This window comes from Biomphalaria glabrata, chromosome 10 (assembly GCF_947242115.1).
Source record: "Biomphalaria glabrata chromosome 10, xgBioGlab47.1, whole genome shotgun sequence".
Lineage (NCBI taxonomy): Eukaryota > Metazoa > Mollusca > Gastropoda > Planorbidae > Biomphalaria > Biomphalaria glabrata.
Genome location: NC_074720.1, coordinates 14451745 through 14475265, shown reverse-complemented (window position 1 = coordinate 14475265; position 23521 = coordinate 14451745). Strand labels below are relative to the sequence as shown.

At 39.1% G+C, this 23521-nt stretch overlaps 2 protein-coding genes across 2 annotated transcripts in view; both read right to left on the bottom strand.

The window, feature by feature from the left end:
• LOC106054377 (uncharacterized) overlaps positions 1-10141 on the bottom strand; it is a 31909-nt gene extending 21768 nt beyond the window's left edge. The window contains exon 1 of the mRNA XM_056043738.1: positions 10039-10141. The gene's annotated coding sequence lies outside the window, so the exon portion shown is untranslated. The remainder of the gene's footprint in view (positions 1-10038) is intronic.
• Positions 10142-16900: 6759 nt separating this feature from the next.
• LOC129928762 (uncharacterized) lies at positions 16901-19003 on the bottom strand. Its single transcript, XM_056044563.1, has one exon. The coding sequence runs from the start codon at positions 19001-19003 to the stop codon at positions 16901-16903; it is 2103 nt and encodes a 700-aa protein (XP_055900538.1).
• Between the last annotated feature and the right edge of the window lie 4518 nt (positions 19004-23521).

The following is a 23521-nucleotide window of genomic DNA, read 5'->3' as shown; positions in this document are numbered from 1 at the left end:
TTTTCCCCTAGAACAGACAAAAACTAGTTTGTACTAAATGAATTAAATGAATACATCAAGATGTTTTGTAAGATAGAGGTTTTATTCAGTAAAGAGTTTTAGCGAGTGAAATAGGACGAATATGCTAATATTTGTTATGTTTTCCAGTCAATGACAGAGTTACTGGAACTGTAGCCTAACCTTGCTAGAAAGATTTATTATTTTTAGATTATCCACTTATGAAGTCATTGCAGTATTCACCAAGAACCTCTGCGAGGAAAGCTGATGAATTGGCAGCACGTTGGGCAGTCATAAAATATGATTAGAAATGAGAGCAAGCTGATTAAAGAGAAGAGAATTCAGAGAATCTTGGGAACTGTTCGATAGTGGACATGGTGATCTCACCCTTCAATGCGAGGTGCGTTCTCTAGAAAACAAGTTTCTCTGAAGATTTGGAAACTGAAGAATAATGTACATTATTTTCTTCATTCTAAGGAATGTATTTTCTTTTTGGAAAACAAAACAGGAAAGCAAGATAATAGAGGAAGCAGTAGGCGCCCCTTTAGATCAGTCACACCAAAGTAGTTTATACAATTGGCATGCACAAAAATATATGTATATCTATATTATAAGCACAAAATATTACTTACTGTCTGACTTATGTATCAAGAGATCTGATCCACTGCCGTAGGGAAAGCGTATAAGTGGAAGTGATACTAGACTTCACGGGCCTGTGTGCAAGGTCGTTCCAAATCAAGTCAAAAGTCTATGTCAGAGAACATTATAATGTGCAGGGGAAAAAAAGGGGAGGTGTTCAAGAGTGAGAGAAAGAGAGAGAGAGAGAGAGAGAGAGAGAGAGAGAAGGATTTATTTTTTATGGCTTCCTTCAGTCGCGAAACGACTATGGGTCATCTCATGGAAATGAGATGGACATTTGCTGTGGTCGGAATGAAGTGGCTCACACACCAGTTTCCCCTCTTAACACAACTATGTAATCAAAGGAGCGGCAAACTGTGCAAGCTGCCTAAGGGTCACCGACTCCTGATTTTTTCCTCAGGATTGACTCCCGAAGCCTTTCCCATGATTGGGTATAGCTACAAGCAGCAGAGGTTTGAATTCTCAGTTTTCCTTCCTCTAGATGGGTAACTAGCAATGGCTAACAAGCCCCTCCTGTCCGAAGCGTACTGTTTCAGGCGCCAGTTACTCGCCTTGGACTGGTTGTTAGAGGCTATTGAGACGCATGCCATTAAGAGGCATTTTATACTTAGTGGAGTGCTCATATCCATTTCCCATTGACAACTTGTGGAATATATTCTATATTTAAGTATTGCATGAGCCATTGTATTTAAAAAGAGTCTTGGAAGTAATATGAAGTTATTTTAAATAGAACATGTCATGACTTACACAGTTTAATAAGACAACAAAGTATTGTCCATTTTCACATGGAATCACGTTTCAGGTAATTCGACTGCCTTTTGAAATTTCGCGAAAGACGTCTGAGTTGCTGTGACTGTCTAGAGAATGTTTGAGAACCACTAGGACATCAATCAAAGTATAAATCTTCTTTTTTGTTTTATTTTCAAGTGATTCAATTTTTAAAAAATGTGAGACGTCGGAGGATAATACGCATTACGTCCTAGTCAGTATCCTACTTCCTAGTCAGATATTTACATTATCGCTTCTGCCCCTCCCACATACCTTTTGTTGCTTCAACACCTCATTATTTACTTATATACCCCAACCATGTGTCAACTTGGTCCTGACCTAGTAGAGAAGAACTTACTTACTCAAGTAAGAGAATAAAGTAAAGTTTCCCTTTCAGACCTTGCGATCTATAGGGCAGATGATGTAAAAGTCATCTGTTTCTGTGGTTAGGGTAAACAACGGTGTCATGTGGCCAGCACAACGACCAACCGCCTTTACTTTTCCCCAACTAATGCCCGGTACCCATTAGAGCTGGGTGGACTCAGGCCTCCGAACCAGGATTCGAACTTCCGACCCCTGGTTCGGAGGCCGAGCACTTCACCACTTAGCCACCGTGCCTCCAAGCAAGAGAATCATTGGAAAGTAATGCGAGGAGGGAGAGAGATAGAGAGTGAGAGAAATTGGGGAGCGGGTAGCAATATAATGTAGCAATACGCCGAGTCGTTATTAAAACGAGGTCAATTTATGCATATATTAGTATTCAAACTATTGGCAGACACACACACACACACATACCTAGTGAACACAATCGTCATCACAAGCGCCACCTATGCATGCGAGACAAGGAAGTCGTCTGCAAAGATCGAGGAGAGGGTAAATGTCCTCCACAGAAATGACCGAGAAGAATTTCAAGAGTCACAGAGATCGGGTGACCAACAGAGAACGTCTGTCTTGGCAAAAGTCGCTTAAAATGTAGGTAAAAATGAACTTTCATTCCTTGTAAGTAAGCAATCATTGACCACCAATTTATACATGCACTGCAGTAGGCATATAATACACACACACATACATATAGAATAAAGGTATTACAAAATAAAAGCTTTGTACTAAATTTAACGAATGAGCTTCACTATGGCCCCGCTCAAAAGTGTGGCGCATAGGTTCAAAACTTGGCAAAATCTTTAAATCGCAAGGAAAAAAAACAACAACATCGAAATCTGTTTCCACATAGGATCCTTGTAAATACACAACAACATAAGTCTACTTGATTAAAACCTAGATCTCTATTCCTGTAGTATAGTTCATGCAAATGTTGTCAAACGATACTCAGCACCTGTTACAAAGCAACACAAGGAAGAGGTGAGACACCATAGATTAGCACAAAGCATTTTATACGTTTGGGGACACTATGTTCTAAGGTCATGGTTTAGTTTGTTTAGTGACTCTTTTACGAACACGTTTGCAGCATTCAACAAGGTAAACCCGAACAAAAGCATTACCCAAGATGAAACTTTAAACACACACACACAGATAAAATGATCACGTGGTAGTTGAACACAATGAGCTCCACATGTGGATCACTTCCCCCTGTATATAAGAAAAGGTCTCCATCCTTACCAGAAATACATGCTTTGAATAACTAACTCCTCTACCTAATAAATCAAGCATTATTCTCCAACGTCACTTAATGGCTCAAATTGATTTTTTAAATAATGCTTTCCCTTCGGTAAGGTCAAACTTGAAACCCTGTGTCCAAGTGAACATGACACATCTTCCAGCTGCTGCGGCAGTGGCCTCGGTTGGTTGAAACGATAACGGCATGTGAAGTGTTTCGGCCCGCGACCACTTTGCATGCGGGCCCGCTTGGCCATCTCTAGAATTATCCAAATAATATTAAATTATTAAGCGTTTTACAATCAACACTAATTTTCGGGTTACAAAAAAAAACTAAAAAGTAACAATCAAATTCGTTGAACTTATTGAGTATTCTTTAATGATCAGATTTTTGGAAACAAATAATTTTTCGAAAATTTATTTTAAATTGAATTAGATGTGGTATTTTGTGTGTTTTTTTTTAATTAACTTCGAATTATATTGTAAGTTATCTTTTAAGTTAAGTGCTGTTTTTTTTTAAATAATTTTTTAATTATTATTATTTGTTAATAACACACCTTAAATAATCAATATGTTAGACTTAAACAAACTAGTTTACTGTCTATTTATAATGTCCCAGAATAATGGATGTTATACTGATGAAGAATCAGTAACTACAGCAGCAACTGTTAGTAAAAGAAAAATTATGGACAAAAATAGATCTTTCAAGAAAGATGGGAATGAAATTATTTCTACACATCGGTATCAAATAAGATTTACTGCTAAATATGCAATTCCTGCATTAGTGTGCCCAAAGTACAATGTCTAACAACATTACGCTCATCACAAAAAAATGAGAAATGACAAGCTACTTGATTGAAACATAGTTTTAAAAGGCAACAAATAGTAGTTGTTAAACTGAAAACGAGAGTGAGTCTGCAGCGAAAGCCAGCTACATTCTGTCACACTTAATTGCAAGCTATAGCAAATCATTTAGTGAAGGGGATTTTATTAAGGAGTGTGTCGTTAAAGCTGCGGAAGTCCAGAAAAAAGGTGAAAGCATTCAAAGAAATAGCATTAACTAGGAACACTGTGGCAGATAGAATAAATGGCATGTCAGTCAGCTTGCGTGAACAATTAAAGAACAAAATAGCTGATTTTTAATTCACTTTATTGGTTCTCTATGAGTCAACGGATGTAACGGGTGTAGCTCAGTTGGCTATATTCATAAGGGCTTGTGACAGGAATTTTGAGATACATGAGGAACTACTTGAGCTCTGTTCTATACATAACACCACAACAAGCGAGGATGTTTTTGAGAAATTTCAGGAGGTGATATTGCAGTAAAATTTACCTTTGCTAAAAATAGCTAGTCTTGCAACAGATAGCGCAAGGTGCCCACCAACCATGATTGGGGTGGGTTAGAAATGTTGGTGCAAAGCTGCTAGCAAAAATAAGTTAGGCTGATGCTAATTTTAAATTTGATCATTTTCAGTGCATCATTCACCAATAAGCATTATGCACAATGTAATTACATTTCCAACATGTACTAAGACCAGTTTCAGTCGTTATCAATTTTTTTTTGTGACCGTGGCTTTAATTATCGCCAATTTTCAATGTTTCTGGATGACATTGGACACGATTTTAATTGTTTGTTTTTCCACTATGAAAGCTACAAAACACCTAACCTTTCAAGATTATCTGTTCGAAATTTTTCATCAGTGATGAAAGTGTCAGTGTCAAACAAACTTCAACTTGACATTAATAAACTTGTATCCCAGAAAAGATGTCAAGCATCAGGACAACGAAAATAATGCCGAACCATAGTAATTTTTTATTAATACAGAAGCACTACAAATTTAGTTAACTAAAGGACAGGTATTCCACTAATTCTTGCGTATTTTATTGTGATGTTTCTAATTTACATAAAACTAGCGGGCTATGTTTTCCAACTGATTTTTGGCTGCGGCCCTTCAGGTGATGGTAAGTTTTGATGCGGCCCACACACCTTAATGAGTTTGACATGCCTGATCTACAACACGCTGGCTCAAGAGCTGTGACCTTTTTTAGACATAGCGGCCATGGAAATTTCCGACACCGTAACACAGTTACGGGGCGCATCTCCGAAAGTTAAAATAGTTGAGTCCAAGGGACATAGGCCACGGCGGCTTCCATTCCATCGGTCTCGCTACTATAATGGCTGCGGTCATTGCATGGAGTGTGTGAGTTGGGCGAAAGGCTCCGCAGCAGCGAGCGACTGTCCCATTCGCCAAGCGGTGGAATTCCTTTCAAAAGTGTCCATTTTGTTTTGATTCACGCTTTTATTTACACATTGTGAATGAACGGTGACGGCAGGTTTGTAAAATGTTTTACATGTTTCGGATGTTCCTTCAGAGTTGAAGATAGTTTACTTCCTAGTCCAAACCTCCCGCAGGACGACGGGGGATGGGAGCGGGCAGGATTTGAACCCTCGACCATCGATAAATCCGAACGACAGTCCAGCGCGCAAACCTCACGAACAGTAGCCTACCTACCTAAACTACGGACTAGGCCTCAAAAAATCAGGATTAAACATGAAATAAAAGCCAAAGCAAATAAAAGGCAATAAACTCTTCCAAACCGTCAAGTTGTTAATAATAATAAAAAAAAAAGGTCTTTATAAACTCCATCACAATGCGCACTCACATCAGTTACATGAATACCTGGTGGTAAACCTAACTTTGAAGTGCGTTATAGATCTAGGTCCTAAATAGAAAACAACGGAAGCCTCGACACGACTTGATGTGGTGGCCTTATGTTTTGATTCAGTGCTAAGTCAGATATCAATGATATGCCGTTTGCATCCAGTGACTGGGTTTTGAAATATAGAGATCTGATTTGTTAATAAGCTTTTCCCCCCCCCTTGATACACAAAATCCTTTCGTCAAACATGCCACATTAAACAAAAAAATAATAGCGTCTTTTCCCCTTTCGGGGGCCGCTAAAAATGTGTGCAAATTATTCAAACTCTTTGTATTCAAACGTTTGCTTCTCGCTGTGCCTACATTTCAACTATTAACTGCTGCATGATTTCTGAAGCCAATATTGACACTAACACATAATGCACGAGTGTTTAGCTATGGATGGATGTTGGGGCACGAAAGGAGCGGCGAAGATGATCCTAGAGACTCGCATTGACCAGATGGACGCAAGAGGCTGCTAGAGTGAAGATCATGGCTAGAGGAGCAAACGGCGCGCGATGTCTTCCCTTCTTCGAACCGGACTGTTGACCAAACGTTAAGAACAATATTATGAGGTTTCGGAGACATCGAAAAAAAAAAAAGGGGGGGGGGAGGGCTCCTCCAAGCAGCGAGAGATAAGCGGAAGAAGGGCAGAGTGTGTGCCTACAAACTATAGCGTCCAAAATGAGGAGGGAGGAGTTCACAGGAGGTGGATGAAGCGCGGTGGCAATGATCAGGGGACTCTATGCGCCTGGTGGCGGGAGGGAGTGAAAGTCAACCCGTGCCAAAAGCTTTTAAATGACCGTACGTGTGTGCTGTCTGGAGGTCATAGGTCACCGTGGCCAGAAATGAAACAGACAGGTAAAGGGACTCGATAACGGAGGTGCCTCCCCCACATACAAGTTCAACAGCGGTACATCGGACCAGCGCCTCACCTCATTTCTCCATTGCCTAGTTTAATGTCATGAGAATAATGTTTAAGGAATTTAAGAGGCCTGAAATTTAATGTGTATAGACTATTTAGAAGATATTAAGTGCTAGAAGCCGTGTCAGAGGAGCGAGACGCCTCGGCAAGCGAGATAACAGGCCCCGAAACAAGGCATCAATATGTTCATCTGTATCAGCGAGGTTAAACATGCGTTACAAACAACCACGCATGCTGCGTAATGCTATCACGCAGTAACACTACAAGAAATACTTTCATTGATCCAAATAGTTTCGTCTTGTAAATTTATAATACTTTGACATCGCCTACAAATGTATTCACATTTACCGTATCACTTTGATAAGTCTCAGAAATGAGACATGTTGAAGGCAATGAATGGTACTGATGAAGAACGGAGAGAAGAGCGAGTTCTCGGAAAGTTGTTGATTGTTTTGTTCTACAAAAGAAACCATTGTCTTTGTCCTGTTAAATGGAAGGACGGCAACTCACGTTGAGTTCTGGTTATCTGTCACATCTTCGGCACAATTAAGTTAGGAAGTGGTTAAAAATAGAAATTCAAAGTAAATGTTCATAAAGATCAAACAACGATAACACTTTAACTAAGTGACTAAACAAAAATCTTTAGAAGAACAGACGTTAGATATTGCAGACGGCAAAGAATTATGTTGTCTTCAATCCAGAAAAAGATATCCAACTGGCCCCTTACACATAGCCCATTTCATAGCAAAAAGATTTGTCGCGTTAAGCCCCCTCCCCCCCCCCCCCTAATCTATATAGTCTCTCCCCTATCTCTCAGTCCTAGGGATGGCCCGTTAATTTAATTGTGTATGTGTGTACATCTCTGCACAAGATGGCATCCAGAGGTCATGTGTCAGTAACAGAAGAAACCATTGTTTCCGCTAACATAAAAAGGGGGGGGGGGGAAGTAAGGTGTGGTGAAGGCGCCGACCGCTCACTTGTACGGTACACAAGCCAGACAACAATACTACATTAAATGATAACAGGGTTGAAAGTGAGGTTACCTTACCAGAGGTGGACTGGGGACACGTTGCCTGACTCCAGACTGGGGTCGCGATGCAATGGTAGTGACCTCAAGTTCTTCTTGCTACCTGCTACTAGGAAATGTTTCCAGAACCTTTAACATTCATGGTGAGGTTCAGTATTACCTAAATAATGTGTGGCCAGTGAGATGAACAACAGTTTGTATTTCCCCACCAGATTTGGGTTGACTAAGAAACGTTCTCAGAATGTGGATGATAATATCTAATTACATTTCAAATTCTGGATAGGCAACCATCAGCCTTGCCACTTAGTTCTTAACATCTAGATCATAGATCATAGGCTAGAACATATACATACATGTCAGAGGACCTTTTGATCTTACTATCTAAAACAAAATATTAAAGAATTTAATGTCTACAAGCGAGAACATATTTTGATCACTTTAGAGGATTGCTATAGTTTTAAACTTAATGATCTACAGATTAATAATTACGCACAGTGTTATGGACGGTCTTTGACTTGTAGCACCAAACTGCTGGTAGATTAACTAAACCGCTGTGGGCGTATTAAATCTTAATTAGTAAAAACTGACATAGCTTGAATAACTTCTTTGTGAACAATACTAAATAGAACTCTTATTTTATATGAGATAAAATAAATGTAAAAACTTTAGTAATAATATTTTTAACAAAATCTAAGTCAGTACAATAACACATTCTACCCGTCTCACGTTCTGGAGTTGTCTGTCCTAACTAAAACCAATGATGACAATGCCACCTATCTTGCATCATTCACAACCAATCACTGACCTCTTCCCACCATCACCATAGAAACACACAATCACAAAGTCCATAACATACAGGGCCATACTAGAAAGTGATTGCATATAAGTGTCAGAAAGCAGTATGTCACAGTACTCATGTCACTGAGAAAAGTAAATAAACAATGATGTGACATGGAAATACTCAGCCACTAGTTGACAAGCATAACAATCAAAGTAACTGCTTGAATTTCTTTAGATGCAGTGGCTATCTCAATCTGTAATAATATTGATCTAAAAACTTTTCTAAGGCAAATTATAATTCTCAAGCTATCTAAATAAGTTTTGAAAAGACAACAACAAACCTGTGAGAAAACAACAAATATATATATGCATGTTCATTCTCTCATTCTGCATTAGATAAAGACCCTCCTGGCAGTAAAGAGTATTTCTCTCATACCTTAGATAACTTTTATTAGTCACCTGCTGGAAGGGTCTATTCCTAGAATAATTCTTTGGAGTATATATATCATATGGATCTTTTAAGAAAGGGGAGGTTTATTGGGACCATGATAGTACACTTTATAATAACTTTGTATGCATTTTATTATCCATTAAACTGGCACTATTTTTTTACAGCATTTATTCATGTTGATATATATATATATATATATATATATATATATATATATATATATATATATATATATATATATATATATATATATATATATATATATATATATATATATATATATATTGTATGTGGCTTGTGAATAAAGATGTATTAATGAAGAATCTGTATTTGTTTAAGAGTCTGGTAATTAATTTGATAATGAAACTTTTTACCTGCTTCTAGGGAACAGATGTTTTCCCTAATACACTTCCCTAATAATGGGCCATAGCTAGACTTTTTTTTTTTTCAGAATAATTGTCAGAGAATGAGATGATTTATAACAATTAGAATCTAGATTTATCAATTGACATAAGTCAAAAAGGTTACAATAGTGTGATCTTGTCATTTATCACTAATAATACTAGGCTAGGGTCAGTAGGGAGTAATAAACTTAAAATTCAATGTAAATATCAGTTACTAGATCTATAACTTGTAATTCAACCAGTTTACCAGTGTAACTGAATCAGTATAGTGATCTAGGCCTACTGCAGTTCCACTGTAGTGTACTGTACTGATTCAGGTACACTGGTTACTTACTCAACTTACTGGTAGAACACAGTGACTTGAGTGACAGTGTCACAGTGATACAGTGGGCTGAGTGGGTCTACACTCAAACACTGTTTCAGTGTGTTATAGATCTAGTATTCTAGTTAGTATGTATAGATCTAGTTAACACTAATTATTTATAGTTACAGTTGTCTCAGTCCAAAAAATAGTCCAAACTTTGAAACTCCAATCAATAATAAATAATAAATAAACAAAAAGTACAAGTTACTCAAGACTCAAGACACTCAAGTATGACTTGACTAGATCAAGTTAATTATTAAATTAATATTTTATACGTATGAGTATGAATATTTTTAGGATGTAGACATCTAATTAAAATAACTAATATATAGATCTAGTCTTTAATATTTTTTTAAATACTTATATTTACCTGAAATCTGTACAATTTTAAATATCCTAGATCTATAACGCTTATTTCCTGGTTGTCGTTAGTGTACACAAGTAATGGTGATGTAAACTTTTTAATTCACCACGTTTGTGCGCAAATAGTGATGACGTAAAAATATACTTTAAAGGTATTTAACTCTTTTTTTTCTCTCCAATTTCATCAAGACATCTTTGTTAATTCCCTTTTTCACTATTTGCTGCAGTAGTCATTATCTCTACTACTAAGATCTATCATAGACTATATATTATATATATATATATATATATATATATAGTCTATGGATCTATCTATATATTTATTTATTTATTTATATATATACATATTATATTGTTCTGATGACTGACTTACTAATTATCGCTAATTACACCTGACGCGTAGGCAGGGGCGGACTGGGTGTCACGATCGGCCCAGGCATTTCTATACCATCCAGCCCATAAATTGTCTATTATACGATGGGCACACAATTCTAGGTCTACCTGTCCTCAAAATGATTCTATTTATTTAGAAAATGTATCCATACAGTTGCATGCATACAGTTATTTAATACGTGCATTAGAGACATCAATGAGGCCCCTGTCTTATAAAATACAGACGTAATTTAAAACAAAAAGATTATTGTTGTGGTAATACGGGCCATTTGGGGACCGGCCATATAGCCAGTCCGCCCATGCGCGTAGGACGTAATCATCTTCTTTTTTGAAGTAACGTCTGAATTATATAAGATAAGATAACATTCGAAAATTTAACCTGTTATTACTAAACCTGCGTCTAGAAAAACTAAGTCAATTTCACGATCGAAAGTGCAATGGTTAAATAATTTTTATTAGCAATTTCGACTCAATATATTTTTTTTAAAGCCTACATCTAAATACCTAAGGCAAAGTTCATATAATACATAACGCCAAAAACTATTGAAACAAACAAATTTACAAAATAGTTTTGACAATAAAATCACACTTTATATTACTTGAATATTCTGCTTAGAGCAAACTAACTGACTGAAATAAAAATGAAAAAAGTTTTGATTTTTTTTTGTGAGCTAAAGGGTGGTCGACGGTGCCCCACGGAATCGCTTTAAAGACTAGCTTAGGCGCCAACCTGCCTTAGCTGACTTAGAAGAGAGCACCTGGTTCCATGCGGCCTCAGAACGAGACAGCTGGAGGTCACTCACAAAGGCTGCGGGATACACATTTGAGACCAAAAGAAAATCCGCTGTCGAGGACAGAACCGCGAAAAGAAAATCTAAATCGACCACCGTCAGACAATGGTTATGCTTGCCCTGGATATGGCAAAATATGTAGGTCACATCTGGGGCTGCGCAGCCACGGGAAATACTGCACTTCTCACTAATCTTCGGACCTTCGGACAAGCCTTATTACTATTAACTGAAAAATCGTCTATTTTGTATGCAGTGTTTTTATAGTTTTAAACTTTTGTTGCTATTATTTCGCTTGAATATTTTTTTTTTTTTACAAAGCTTTAAATCAACTCACTCTGTCTATCTGGTGTCTATAGGTTATATCTCCCACACCCAAACAGGATCAGTTGAAATGTTGCAGTTATTTCTTATTCCTGACAAAACACGAACCAATTAAAATGGACCAGTTAGTTAATTACTATAGGTTATTTTTTATTTTATTTGCTTGATCCCTGAGTTCGAAATCAAGTCGAGCAAATAAAAAAAAAATGCATGGCAACAACCCCTCCCCCTTTTTTTGTTCCAACTGGCCCAGACAAGTGATAGGATCATAGCGCACCGAGAACGTTAAAAGCATGAAATCGCACGCAACAAAAACAATTGGTGAAAATATTTCTAATCCCACAGATTTATTATTGTTACTAATTGAATTATATGACGTCCAAACTAATTGAAACAATTATTACATCTAATATAAGCTTTCTTTCTAAAAAAAAAAAAAAAGTATTTTTTTGTTTTTCTTGTTATTGTTATGTATTTTTGAATCTTCTGGCTAGATGTATTAGTTGGCACACAAATAAAAACACAGCAAAGAACTTGACGACTAAACTTTCAGTTTCATATAACTTTAATGAATATTAACTCTAACAATTCGTTACTGTAACATGTAGCGTAGAAGACTGTACAATATCTGTCAGTTTACAGTTAGCTATACTTCGTTGCAATTCATCTCTTCTCAACTTGCACCGAGTCGTATTCCACAGAACAGACCGACGACACACTTCCCAGTGTCGCTCCAGGTCTCTCAAAGCTGAACCAAGTCGTCCTCAAGTCTATCGAATCAGAGCCGTACACGTCTTACATCGACTGTATCGACTGTAACGGCTCAAGTCCACTGTAGTTCGCTGTATAGACTTTAACGACAGTAGTCCACTCCAGTTAACTCTACCCTAGTTAACTTGCATCGAGTCGTACACATTTCTCTTCCACTAGGGCCGCACACGTCTTACATCGTCTGTATCATCATCATCATCATCAAACTCCATTAGAGTGAGGGCTTGAGAGGCTCAAATCCTCTCTTGCAAAAGCCCTGGACAGAAACCCTGCTGTCTTGCGTAGTGCATGAATGTCGCCATACAGGTCGAGAATTTTGGGTTTCTCAGACCTGTCGAGACGGAGATCAGCAAGTCTGGGGCAGTCAAACAGAATATGAGGCACGGTTTCCTCTTCTTCCCCGCAGCGAGGGCACCGTGAATCGAAATTTGGCCATAGCCGCGAGAAATATGAGCCAACAGGACAGTGGCCTGTCCTGCACTGTGCTATAATAGCTTGCTCAGGCCTGGACAGCCTCCACCACGGGGAAGTGCGGTCAGGGCGCCTCATGCGCTCCCAGACTCCACGGGCTTTTTGGGACTTGTCCCAGCACTCAAACCACTTTTCCATTTCTGTTTTTTGTATTATAGCCAGGGCTTGATGAAAGCTTACAGCCTGATCAGTGGGTGGAATTTGCCCTCCCTGGTGGGCCAAAGAGTCTGCGATTGTGTTGCCAGTCACACCTATGTGACTCGGTACCCACTGCATTATTACAGGGGTGCCATAGCGTTGTTTGATGTTATGTGAAGCCATGATGACAGTGTTGATATTGGGGGGCCATGGTCCGGGGCTTTGCAAAGCATGTAGTACAGATTTTATTTTGAGTCAGTGACCACAACAATCTGTGTTGCCCTCAAATGTCCCTCGCCGAGTTGAGAGTCAATGACTTTTAAGGCTTCACAGACTGCCATGGTCTCCGCATCAAAACTGCAAACACTACCACATGGTCCAAAGATTTTGACTGTGTGAGAGCCAAGAAAGTCGATGTAGGCTCCATAGCCTGCTCTTCCAGAATCTATTGATGCCGATCCATCAGTGTATGCAAAAATAGCACTGGGCTTGAAGGTATTAATGGTCTCCAGAGCTAGGATTTGAAGGTCGTTAGATGAACGGCTTTGCTGAGTGGCATTAGGGTCTACTAATTTCAAGCGTATGTCTGGGGTTGTTGGGCGACACCAAGGGGGAAGGGGATGAAAGCGTTGAATGTTTTGTCGGTTGGTAGAGAGGCCAGCTTCATCAGATAGTCTAGTGGCATGATGCATAAAAGACTGCATCTGGATACGTCTTCTGCATCTCCAACCATCCACTAGTTTTCTAGCTGGGAGGTATTCATCCAGCCTTTTATACCGCTCATAGCAGGTCAGTACTGACCTTTCCCTCCTAAGGGTTAGTGGAGCTATATTAGCCATTATTTCAGCCGCATTCACTGGACTTGTCCTAAAGGTTCCACAGACAAATCTTAGTGCTTGGGACTGTATTTTATCAAGTTGTTCAAGAGCAGTCCTAGAGCCATAAATTTGCACAGGTAGGCTGTAGTCTATCTGTTATCGGACTGTGTAAGGGAACTCGGGTGAGTTCTTTACCACTTACATATGGCTCGATAATCTAGGGTATGATTCTCAATTACACTTGTCAATACTGGCTTAACTCAAATACGAACACTTAGTATACATCAACTCTAACTCCTTATATTCATGAATATCGATAATACTTTAATACTTAATAAGGCACACAATTATATCACTCTTATGAAATACACAAAACACCAGCACCCTACTCAGACCAGGTCAGCTCTCCAACTGCTAGACTGACCGCTAGAAACCTAATTGTCCCCCCTTGAAAATCCCGTGATAAAAACAATTCACACACCAACTAATAAAATAAACAAACACACACACAATCTCACATCTTACACGCCCACGCTCTTGACATCTCCCCCTTACTTCCCCTAGATTTTCCCTGAAAATCTAAGTCTATATTATGTACACTAAAAAAAATTATTAATGACATTGTTGAAGTACAACATGGTTAAAAGAAATACTACTCAAAAATACACAGTACATCTTACTATGTTTACACAAGTAATTTGTTTCAATTCAACAAACTACACCCATGAGTTTAAGTATGAAATAATGAATACTTTGTTTCTATGCATCAACATTAATAAAATACATGAATTATCTTTCCATTTCCAAACAAAACAAGTTCATCAATAATAATGCATATGTAATAATAAAACTAATAATATAACTAAACTAATCTTCATCTGTTCCACTTGTCCAGTTCCTTCTCTTGTGACGTCAGGTTACAATGTAGGCTACTGTTTATTATTTGTGAATATAGAGCTTAAGACTTGACTTCCGATGCTTCTCAATACTGGATGAGACGACGCGTGTTGTGCAAAGTACAATTAAAACACAAAGAGATGAACAGTTCAGTCAATTTAATTGAGCAATAATAATAATAGTAGTAGTAGTAATAGTAGTAACTTCTCTGACGAGACGATCATAGTTGAAAAAGTTCAACGTACATACTGGATTGCTGAGACGTGCACAGTCTGAAAACGTTACAATACCAGGTATGCTTCTGACAGAGACAATAATGTGAGTTCAAACTGTCAGCCTAGACAATGGGTCAGCCCAAAAGTTGTCTGTACCTTTAATGTGCTGAATTTCAAAGTCAAAGTCCATAAGGTATAATATCCATCTAGCAATGCGAGCATTGGTGGTTGCAGACTTGAGATACTTGAGATTCAGGTGATCAGTCCAAACAATGAACTTACGAGAATACAAGAAGTGTTCCAACTTCTTAATTCCCCATGTTAATGCTAACAACTCACGCTCCATTATGCTGTATTTACATTCACGTGGGAGTAATTTTCTGCTGAGGAAACGGACAGGATGCAATTTGTTTCCCACGTACTGTAGAGCAGCAACTGCAACAGCCTTGTCCGAAGCATCACACTGTAGATAAAAACATTTATCCGGATCAGGCAACATTAAAATGGGGTGAGAAGTCAAGTATCTTTGTATACGCTCCAATGCAACCTCCCCCTCCACAGTCTTAGCAACTTTAGAAGGGTGCCCTTTTTTAAGAATTTCAGTAAAGGGAGACAACAAGCTTTAAAAGTTTGGAATGAAGGAGCGATAATAATTGAGCAGACCTAATAATGATCGGGTTTCCTTCTTTGTTTTAGGGTACCGTAGCTGCAGAATCTTACTGACATTAGAATTTTCAGGCTGAAGAAAGCCTTGGCCAATCTTATGGCCTAGGAATGTAATAGTTTGGAACCCAATGAGTAACTTGTTAGGCTTAACAGTAAGATTGAATTCTCCTAACCTCTCAAGCACCTGTCTCAACGAGAGCATGTGACTCTGCCAATCAGTGTTGTACACACAAAGATCATCAAAATAACAAACTACTTGTTCTAAACCTTTTAGCACTCTACGCATTGTTCTGTTAAAGAAACTAGGACAGTTTTTTAAACCAAATGGGAGATATTTGAATTGATAGTGTGCATTGGGTACTTTGAACGCTGTGTACTGCTTACTACTCTCTTCTAATGGCACCTGCCAGTAACCTTTTGTTAGGTCTAATTTACTAAAATATTTAGCTTTCCTTAGTGTGATAAATAGTTCTTCTTGATCTGGTATGACTTCTGCATCAAATTTTGTTATGGAATTTAATTGCCTATAATCAACAACTGGTCTCAAAGTTCCATCTTTCTTTTTGATTAAGATCATAGGAGATGCATAAGGCGATTCACTCTCTTCAATAATATTCATGTTAATCATCGACTCAATTTCTTCTTGTAGCCTTTGTCTCAATGCCATTGGTACATTATAAGGTTTTAAATTGACAGGCTTATCCGATGTTAGAGTTATTTTAAAGGGCTCCACTTTCGCTTTTCCTGGTACATCTGATATTACGTGTGCAAAGTCTTCAAGGAGTTTTTCAACTTCATTTTTCTGAGTTTGGTTTAAGTCTTTATTAATGGTTATTGCCCTTTGGTTTATTTCTCCATTTCCATGGATCATTTCCGGTAGTTTTAATTCTTCTATTTCATTATCAATGATTTGCCCTGTTTCATCATGGTCATATTCATCCACGACTCCAATAAATGCAGCAGACAAAATGTTACTCTTACAGCTACTGTTGGCAACATTGTTACTTGTTACTTCAACTGGGGTGTAATATTTGATTAATCTGTTTACATGAAATATCTTTGATTTGTTTCCTTTCTTTACTATGTAATTTAAGTCTGATAACCTCTTTTCTATCTTGTACGGGCCTTCCCAATATAATTTGAGCTTATCTCCCTTTTTTGGTTTCAACACTAATACCATTTCTCCTGTATCAAAACTTTTTTTTACAGTGTTTCTATCATATAGTCGTTTTTGTTCTTGCCTCGCTATGTCTTCATTATCACATGCAATCTTAGCTGTACTTTGTAGTCTTTCTTTTAATTCCTCAAGATATTCAAACAAGTTAGTGTAATTAGTGTCAACTTCTTTTTCTTTGGTCATAAGTTTCTTCAAAATTGCCATCGGCCCTCTAATTTTTTCTTCCAAATACAAGTTCGTAGGGTGCAAATCCTGTTGTATCGTTGGGCAATTCTCTTATAGCGAATAATGCCGAGGCTAAGTATTTGTCCCAATCTTTAGATCGTTCAGAACACAGCTTTCTTAATAAGCTCTTAAGTGAACCATGTAGGCGTTCTACGCATCCATTCGAGGCCGGGTGGTATAGCGAGGACTTGATTATCTTCACATTGAAGAATTTGCAGACTTCTGTGTATAAATCTGAACCATATTGAGAACCATTGTCAGAGAGAATGGCCTCTGGAAAACCAATCCTAGTGCAGACCGAATACAAAGCTTCTATCACAGTAGTTGTCTCTATATTTCTCAACGGTACAGCTTCAGGCCATCTGGAGAATGTGTCTATCATAGTTAGGATGTATCTATGTTTACTTTCTGTCATAGGAAGAGGTCCAACCAGATCTATGGCGATTTTTTTAAAGGGTACAACTTGTCTGTCCATCTTCCCCAGCACTGCTTTACCAGCTCTCCCTGGAACTTTTGCTCTCTGACATGGGTCGCAGCACCTTACCAACTGCTTTACATCTTTGTCGACCCCTGGCCAATAAAATTCAGAGTAGATACGAAGTTTTGTTTTCTTTACAGACATATGCCCTGCCAGTGGTGAGCTGTGGGCGTTTTCCAGTATTAATTTACGTCTGCACTTAAGAACAACTAAAAGATCTTTAACTACTTGAGGTTCTGTAAGGGACGTAACTCTCTTGTAAAGCAAGCTCTTCTTTCTGACAAACAAAATACTTGCTTCTTTAGTCACTTGTGTTGTTTGCAGGTTGCATTTTCTCCATAGTGGTGCCAGAGTTTCATCTTCTTGTTGTTCCTTCTCTAGACTCCCTTCTATACTTGTTCCTATGATTGGCGTCTTTACTTGAGTTTCTTCCCTTTCTTTGTCCTTCATTCCTCTAGTCTCTACGGCTGACACGAACAGGCCTTTCACATTGCCTATTAACACATCAGCGACCGGCTCCGGAAATAGCACGACGATGAATTCTCCTTTCAGGTAAGGTGTGTCAAGCATTGCCTTTGCGGTTTTGTATATAAATACTTGTCCGTCTGCTAAGCACAAGGAGCATTTCTCTGGCAAAATATCTTTTTCATTGACAAGTGTCTCTCTTACGGCGATAACGCTACAGCCGCTATCTCTCAGGATCGACGCCTTTCTTCCATTCAGCTTTCCTTCTTCTATGTTTAGTGATCCAATAGACTTGTCGTTTATAATGAAGTTAGCCACACTTTCTGGATTATAGTAGATCAGATTGCAAGTCCCTTGTCTATCAGGCAATTGCACCACGGCACATTCGGCTTGATTGGAGTAGTTCCTTCTAGTCTCATTCCTATACCTTCCTTGGTTATTCTGGTACATTCCATTTCCATAGTTGTTTCTTCTGTTGTTAACTTGGTTGCTGAATGTGTAATTTGGCCTATTCCATCGCCCTCTTGCTCTGTTGTAAGAATTGCTATAGCGGGGTCTGACGAAATTTCTTCTGGGCTCATGGTATTCAATGTTTGGCCTGATGTAGTTTGCGCTGCTAGGGCTGGTTTGGTAGCGGTAATTTTGCCTATTCAAATCTCTTCTGTCACTCACTGCGTTGGCCTGATAAATTCTCGATTTCTTGAAAATGCTTTTACTGGCGAAGATTATCTTTCTGTTCTCCAACAAATCAACTAGCTTTTCCAACGACTCAGGTTCTTTATCTAGGATCTCTTCTCTTACCTCCTCGTTTAGGGCACTGAGTATAGAGTCTTTCAATATTAACTCCTCCAGCTGTTCAAAGTTTCGTTCTATTTTCGCCGCCTCGCACCATTGTCGGAAGTTCTTTTGTAATGCCACAAAAAATTCTCTTGGGCCATCTTCAATTGGGACAGTCTCATGCCATCTTTTCCTGCAGGCTTCCTCCGTCATTCCCACATAGTCTAAGAGCTCTTTTTTTATCTTCTCGTAGTTAGTGCAGTCCACTAATCTTCTCTGTGTCAGGAATTGCCTTAGTTTAGGTGTTATTTTCTCCTGCAGCTGTGCCACCCAGTCTTCTTCTAGAACCTTGTCTCTCCTAGCTGCCATCTCGAACATGTCGAGGTAACAGGGTAGATCTTCGGTTGTCATGGCAGGGAAACCTTTACTCAGTCTTGGTCTCTGGGCCGTGACTCCGGTTGTCGCGCTTGATTGTGTTTTATTTTTTTCCTGGGCAATTAGTAAGTCAAGTTTCTTCATTTCTCTTTCGTGTTCCCTTTCTTTCTCTTTCTCCTGTCTTTCTTTGTCTTTCTCCTGTCTTTCTTTTTCTTTCTCCTGTCTTTCTTTCTCTTTCTCCTGTCTATCTTTCTCTTTTTCCTCCAATTCCAGTTCCTTTAATCTTATCATCTGTTGCAGCTTGGACATTTCTCTTTCCTCCACCCTCTCAGATCTTTCTCTTCTCTGTTTCTCTGCCTCACTCTCCTTTTCCATGTTTTACTTTCTATTCCTTATAATACACAGCACTCAGTACGTTTGCTACACTAAGTTTTACAGAAAATTTTAAAATAACAGTCCTAGTATTTCTTTTACCTTAAATTACTACCTTAAGAATAATTATAGTGCTCTATACTATACAATAAGAAAATAAAATCAATCCTAATTTTGAAGAATATTTTTAGTTATACAATAGATTAGGCAAGTAAATGATCAAGACAGAAAAATACAAATTGAAATAATGATCAGATTATTAGATTCAGATAGGAAGTTAGAATACGTTGATTTAAAGACTCTTGCCTTTTTTAAATTGGCAACAATAAAATCAGAATGAAATTACTGAAGCCTTAAATTGAGAGGCTAGTATGACAGCACAGAAAAAAAAAAAGCAGGAAAATATATGATAGTCAAATTGAAACAAATTATAATAGAGCAAGAAAATAGAGGCTAGAGAGTAGAGGGTTCAGCTACACGAGAGGTAACACAAATCACTTAACTTCCACTCCCTGCACGTGATCCAACCTGTCCTCGTGATGCAACTTCGGGCTGTCGCTGTCCTCTCTGTACTGGTACTTCAAACCACCGCCGTTCCTCAGGCCAAATCAAGGGGCATAACACATGAGGAAAAATGTTTTAAAATAGAATGAGTGTCAAATTAACAACAATATAACATGTAGAACAATATTTGTAAGTTTAAGAACATCAATTACATGAGGAAAATGTTTTAAAATAGAATGAGTGTCAAGTTAACAACAATATAACATGAAGAACAATATTTGAAGTTTAAGTACATCAATAACAATTTATAACTGCTATACTTATACAATTTCTGCGACGAGAGGTCCTGGTTTTCTTTCACAAGAGCCCCCAACTGTAAGGGAACTCGGGTGAGTTCTTTACTACACTTACATATGGCTCGATAATCTAGGGTATGATTCTCAATTACACTTGTCAATACTGGCTTAACTCAAATACGAACACTTAGTATACATCAACTCTAACTCCTTATATTCATGAATATCGATAATACTTTAATACTTAATAAGGCACACAATTATATCACTCTTATGAAATACACAAAACACCAGCACCCTACTCAGACCAGGTCAGCTCTCCAACTGCTAGACTGACCGCTAGAAACCTAATTGTCCCCCCTTGAAAATCCCGTGATAAAAACAATTCACACACCAACTAATAAAATAAACAAACACACACACAATCTCACATCTTACACGCCCACGCTTTTGACAGACTGCTCCTAAATACAGGGATCGGAGCATGTCTGCTCGGGCTCCCCACTTCGTGGATGCCAGCTTCCGCACAATGCAAAGTTTCCCTGAGGCCTTTCTTACAACATCCTGGATGTGCTCACACATTTTTAGTTTGCGATCTAAAGTTACACCAAGGTACTTGGGTAGCTTTTCCATGCTGAGAGCCACTCCGTTGAGGGAGAGCTGGAAAGGTTGCCCGAGAATGCCAGTCCCGAGCGTGAACAGAGAATAGACCGTCTTGGAGGTGTTTATTTCTAGCCTCCATTTTTGTGTGTATGAGCAGAGCGTATGGAGGTCCTCCTGTAGCACTTTTTGTATAGAGGATGCGCTCCTTCCGGATTTCCAAAGGACAATATCATCAGCATATAGCAGCTTTTGGCATTTTAGCTGAACCGGTAGGTCATTTATGAAGGCCGTGAAAAGGGCGCATGACAGGACGGAGCCCTAGGGGAGGCCGTGCTCGAGGGTCATTTCCCCTGAGACTTCTCCGTACATCCTTGTTCTTATTGTACGCTCTTGTAGGAAGTCTCTAATCCAGTAATATATCCGTCCCCGCACCCCCACGGCTCTTATCTTATGAAGCAAACCAGGCCGCCATACTTTATCATATGCCTGTTTTAAGTCAATGAAGACTGCGTATGTGCTTTCGGTCCTTTGGAATCCATCTGCTACGCTCTGCACAAAGATGTTGACTTGGTCTATAGCGGACATTCCAGCCCTGAAACCAGCCTGTTCTGGAGCTATAAGACGGGCACTCTCAAGGTACCAAACCAGACGCTCATTTACCATTTTTTCAGCCATCTTTCCCACACAAGATGTGAGTGAGATGGGCCTGTAGCCCTCAGCAGTGGAAGCATCTTTTCCCTTTTTTGGTATAGGAATAATGGTGGCACGTTTCCAGGCCCTGGGCAGATGACCATCTGCCCAGGTTCTATTTACGAATGCCAAGAGCACGGCCCTTCCTTTCCCCCCTTCATGTTTAAGCATTTCGGGGGTAATACCATCCGGCCCGGGAGCCTTTTTAAGCTGGCATTTCCTTATGGCAGCATTAAGCTCGCCTATCGAGAATGGGGAGTTCATCGTTCCCTCAGCACTTTCGGTCTGTGGTTCCTTTCGGTCTTTTTTTTCATCAGCTTTGCGAGCTTTATCAATGGCTTTGGACATTGGGGACTTCTTGGCAGCCTTGTTGATCTTGGCAAAATATTTGTTCAACAAGGTGGCAATTTTCTTTTTCGATGAAATGGTTACCCCAATCGGTGAAGATAATGTGGTTGCTGTTTTCGTACGCCCAGCATTTTCGAGATTTCTCAGAAGACTCCAAGCCTTAGAGCTATCCCTTAGGTTTAACCTTGCACAGGTGTTGGTCCAACGTTCTCGTTTTTCCCTGTTAACAGACGTTTTGACTAGTAGGCTGAGTCTGTTGTATTTCTGCCTGAGAGTTGGACTGTTTGGGTTCTTTTGGACCTTTTTGTATGCCCTTCTCCGAGCCATAACAAGTTTGTTGATTTCAGCCGTCCAAAAGTTTTTGAATTTTTTACAAGGGTAAGTTCGAGGAATAAACTTTTTAGCCATGCCCAGGATAGCTGTTGTTATTTGACGGTACACAAGGTCGACAGAGCTAGACTCTACATTGATTTTTTCAAGGGCATTGTCGACAGCTGTCTCGAATCCTTTCCAATTAGCCTTACTATAGCACCACTTTCGTGGTTCTTTAGTGGACTTGGTGTTCATTTTAGAAAGAGTGGCAGTCAGTAATATTGGAAGGTGGTCACTACCAATATCGCCTAGTACTTGATAAGTTATGACAGATTCCAAATTAGGAGAGACTAAAGAAAGATCTGGTCGTGATAGTGAACCATTGCTAGCATGCAGAAGAGTAGGAGGAGAGTGTTTATTTTGCAAAAGAAAAAGGTTAGTAGAATTGCACAGGTCATGAACTTTTTTACCAGACTGATCAGCAATATTCACATGCTCTTCTTTTGTACAACAGCAACTGACTTGGGTTTGTACGATGTCTGTTGGGTTGATCTTCTTGTACAGTTCTGTCACAGATGGTTACTCACTACAGTTCTGACATCTTAAACTACTTCTTTTCTGTCCTTCTTGCTTCTGACTTAATTAGCGTTCTTCTAAAAACCTCTGTTATACTTCATCAAATCTATTCTCATGAATGTTCTTAGATTATTCTATAGCGGCTTCACATGAGAACATGTACAACGCTGAGCTGGCTTTACACTTTTCACTGATTCGTAAGGCTTTCTTCTTTGGTTTATGGTCCCGGACAGAATCTTTCTAAAAACATGGGCTGTGGAGTTTCATTAGTGCAGGTGGGGGTTTATCAGTGGGAGAAGTTGTGGGCTTGTTTTCTAACAACATGGGCTATGGAGTTTCATAAATGCAGGTGGAGGTCTATCCGTGGGAGAGGGGGTGGGTTTGTATCTTGATCTTGTTGGAGCCATCAACGTTGCACTCTTCATGTATCGCTTTCTCCGCCTCCTCCTCCATTTGATATTTCTTTGGTTGCGTTGATGTCGTTGTCGCTGTCTTGCTTTCTTGTCGATCAATGCTGATGGCAGCCACATAGCACATAGGAAGGTATTGCATTTCATAGCTGTAGTCATCAAGACTGTCGATCTAATAAGTTGCTTCAGCATTATTCTTTGATGGGTGCTTTGCGAATGAGCTGCAAGTCCACTTGAAGGCAAGTTGTCAAACACGTCATCACCTTCATCCGAGTCTGGAGGACTCGACTGTGGGGCAGGTTGATAACATTCAACGTGCAAAGGTCCATCAACTTCAGCATCAGTTTCTATTGTAATTCCTTGACTATCACCAGGGCTTCTCGCTCCTACCTTGATAGCTG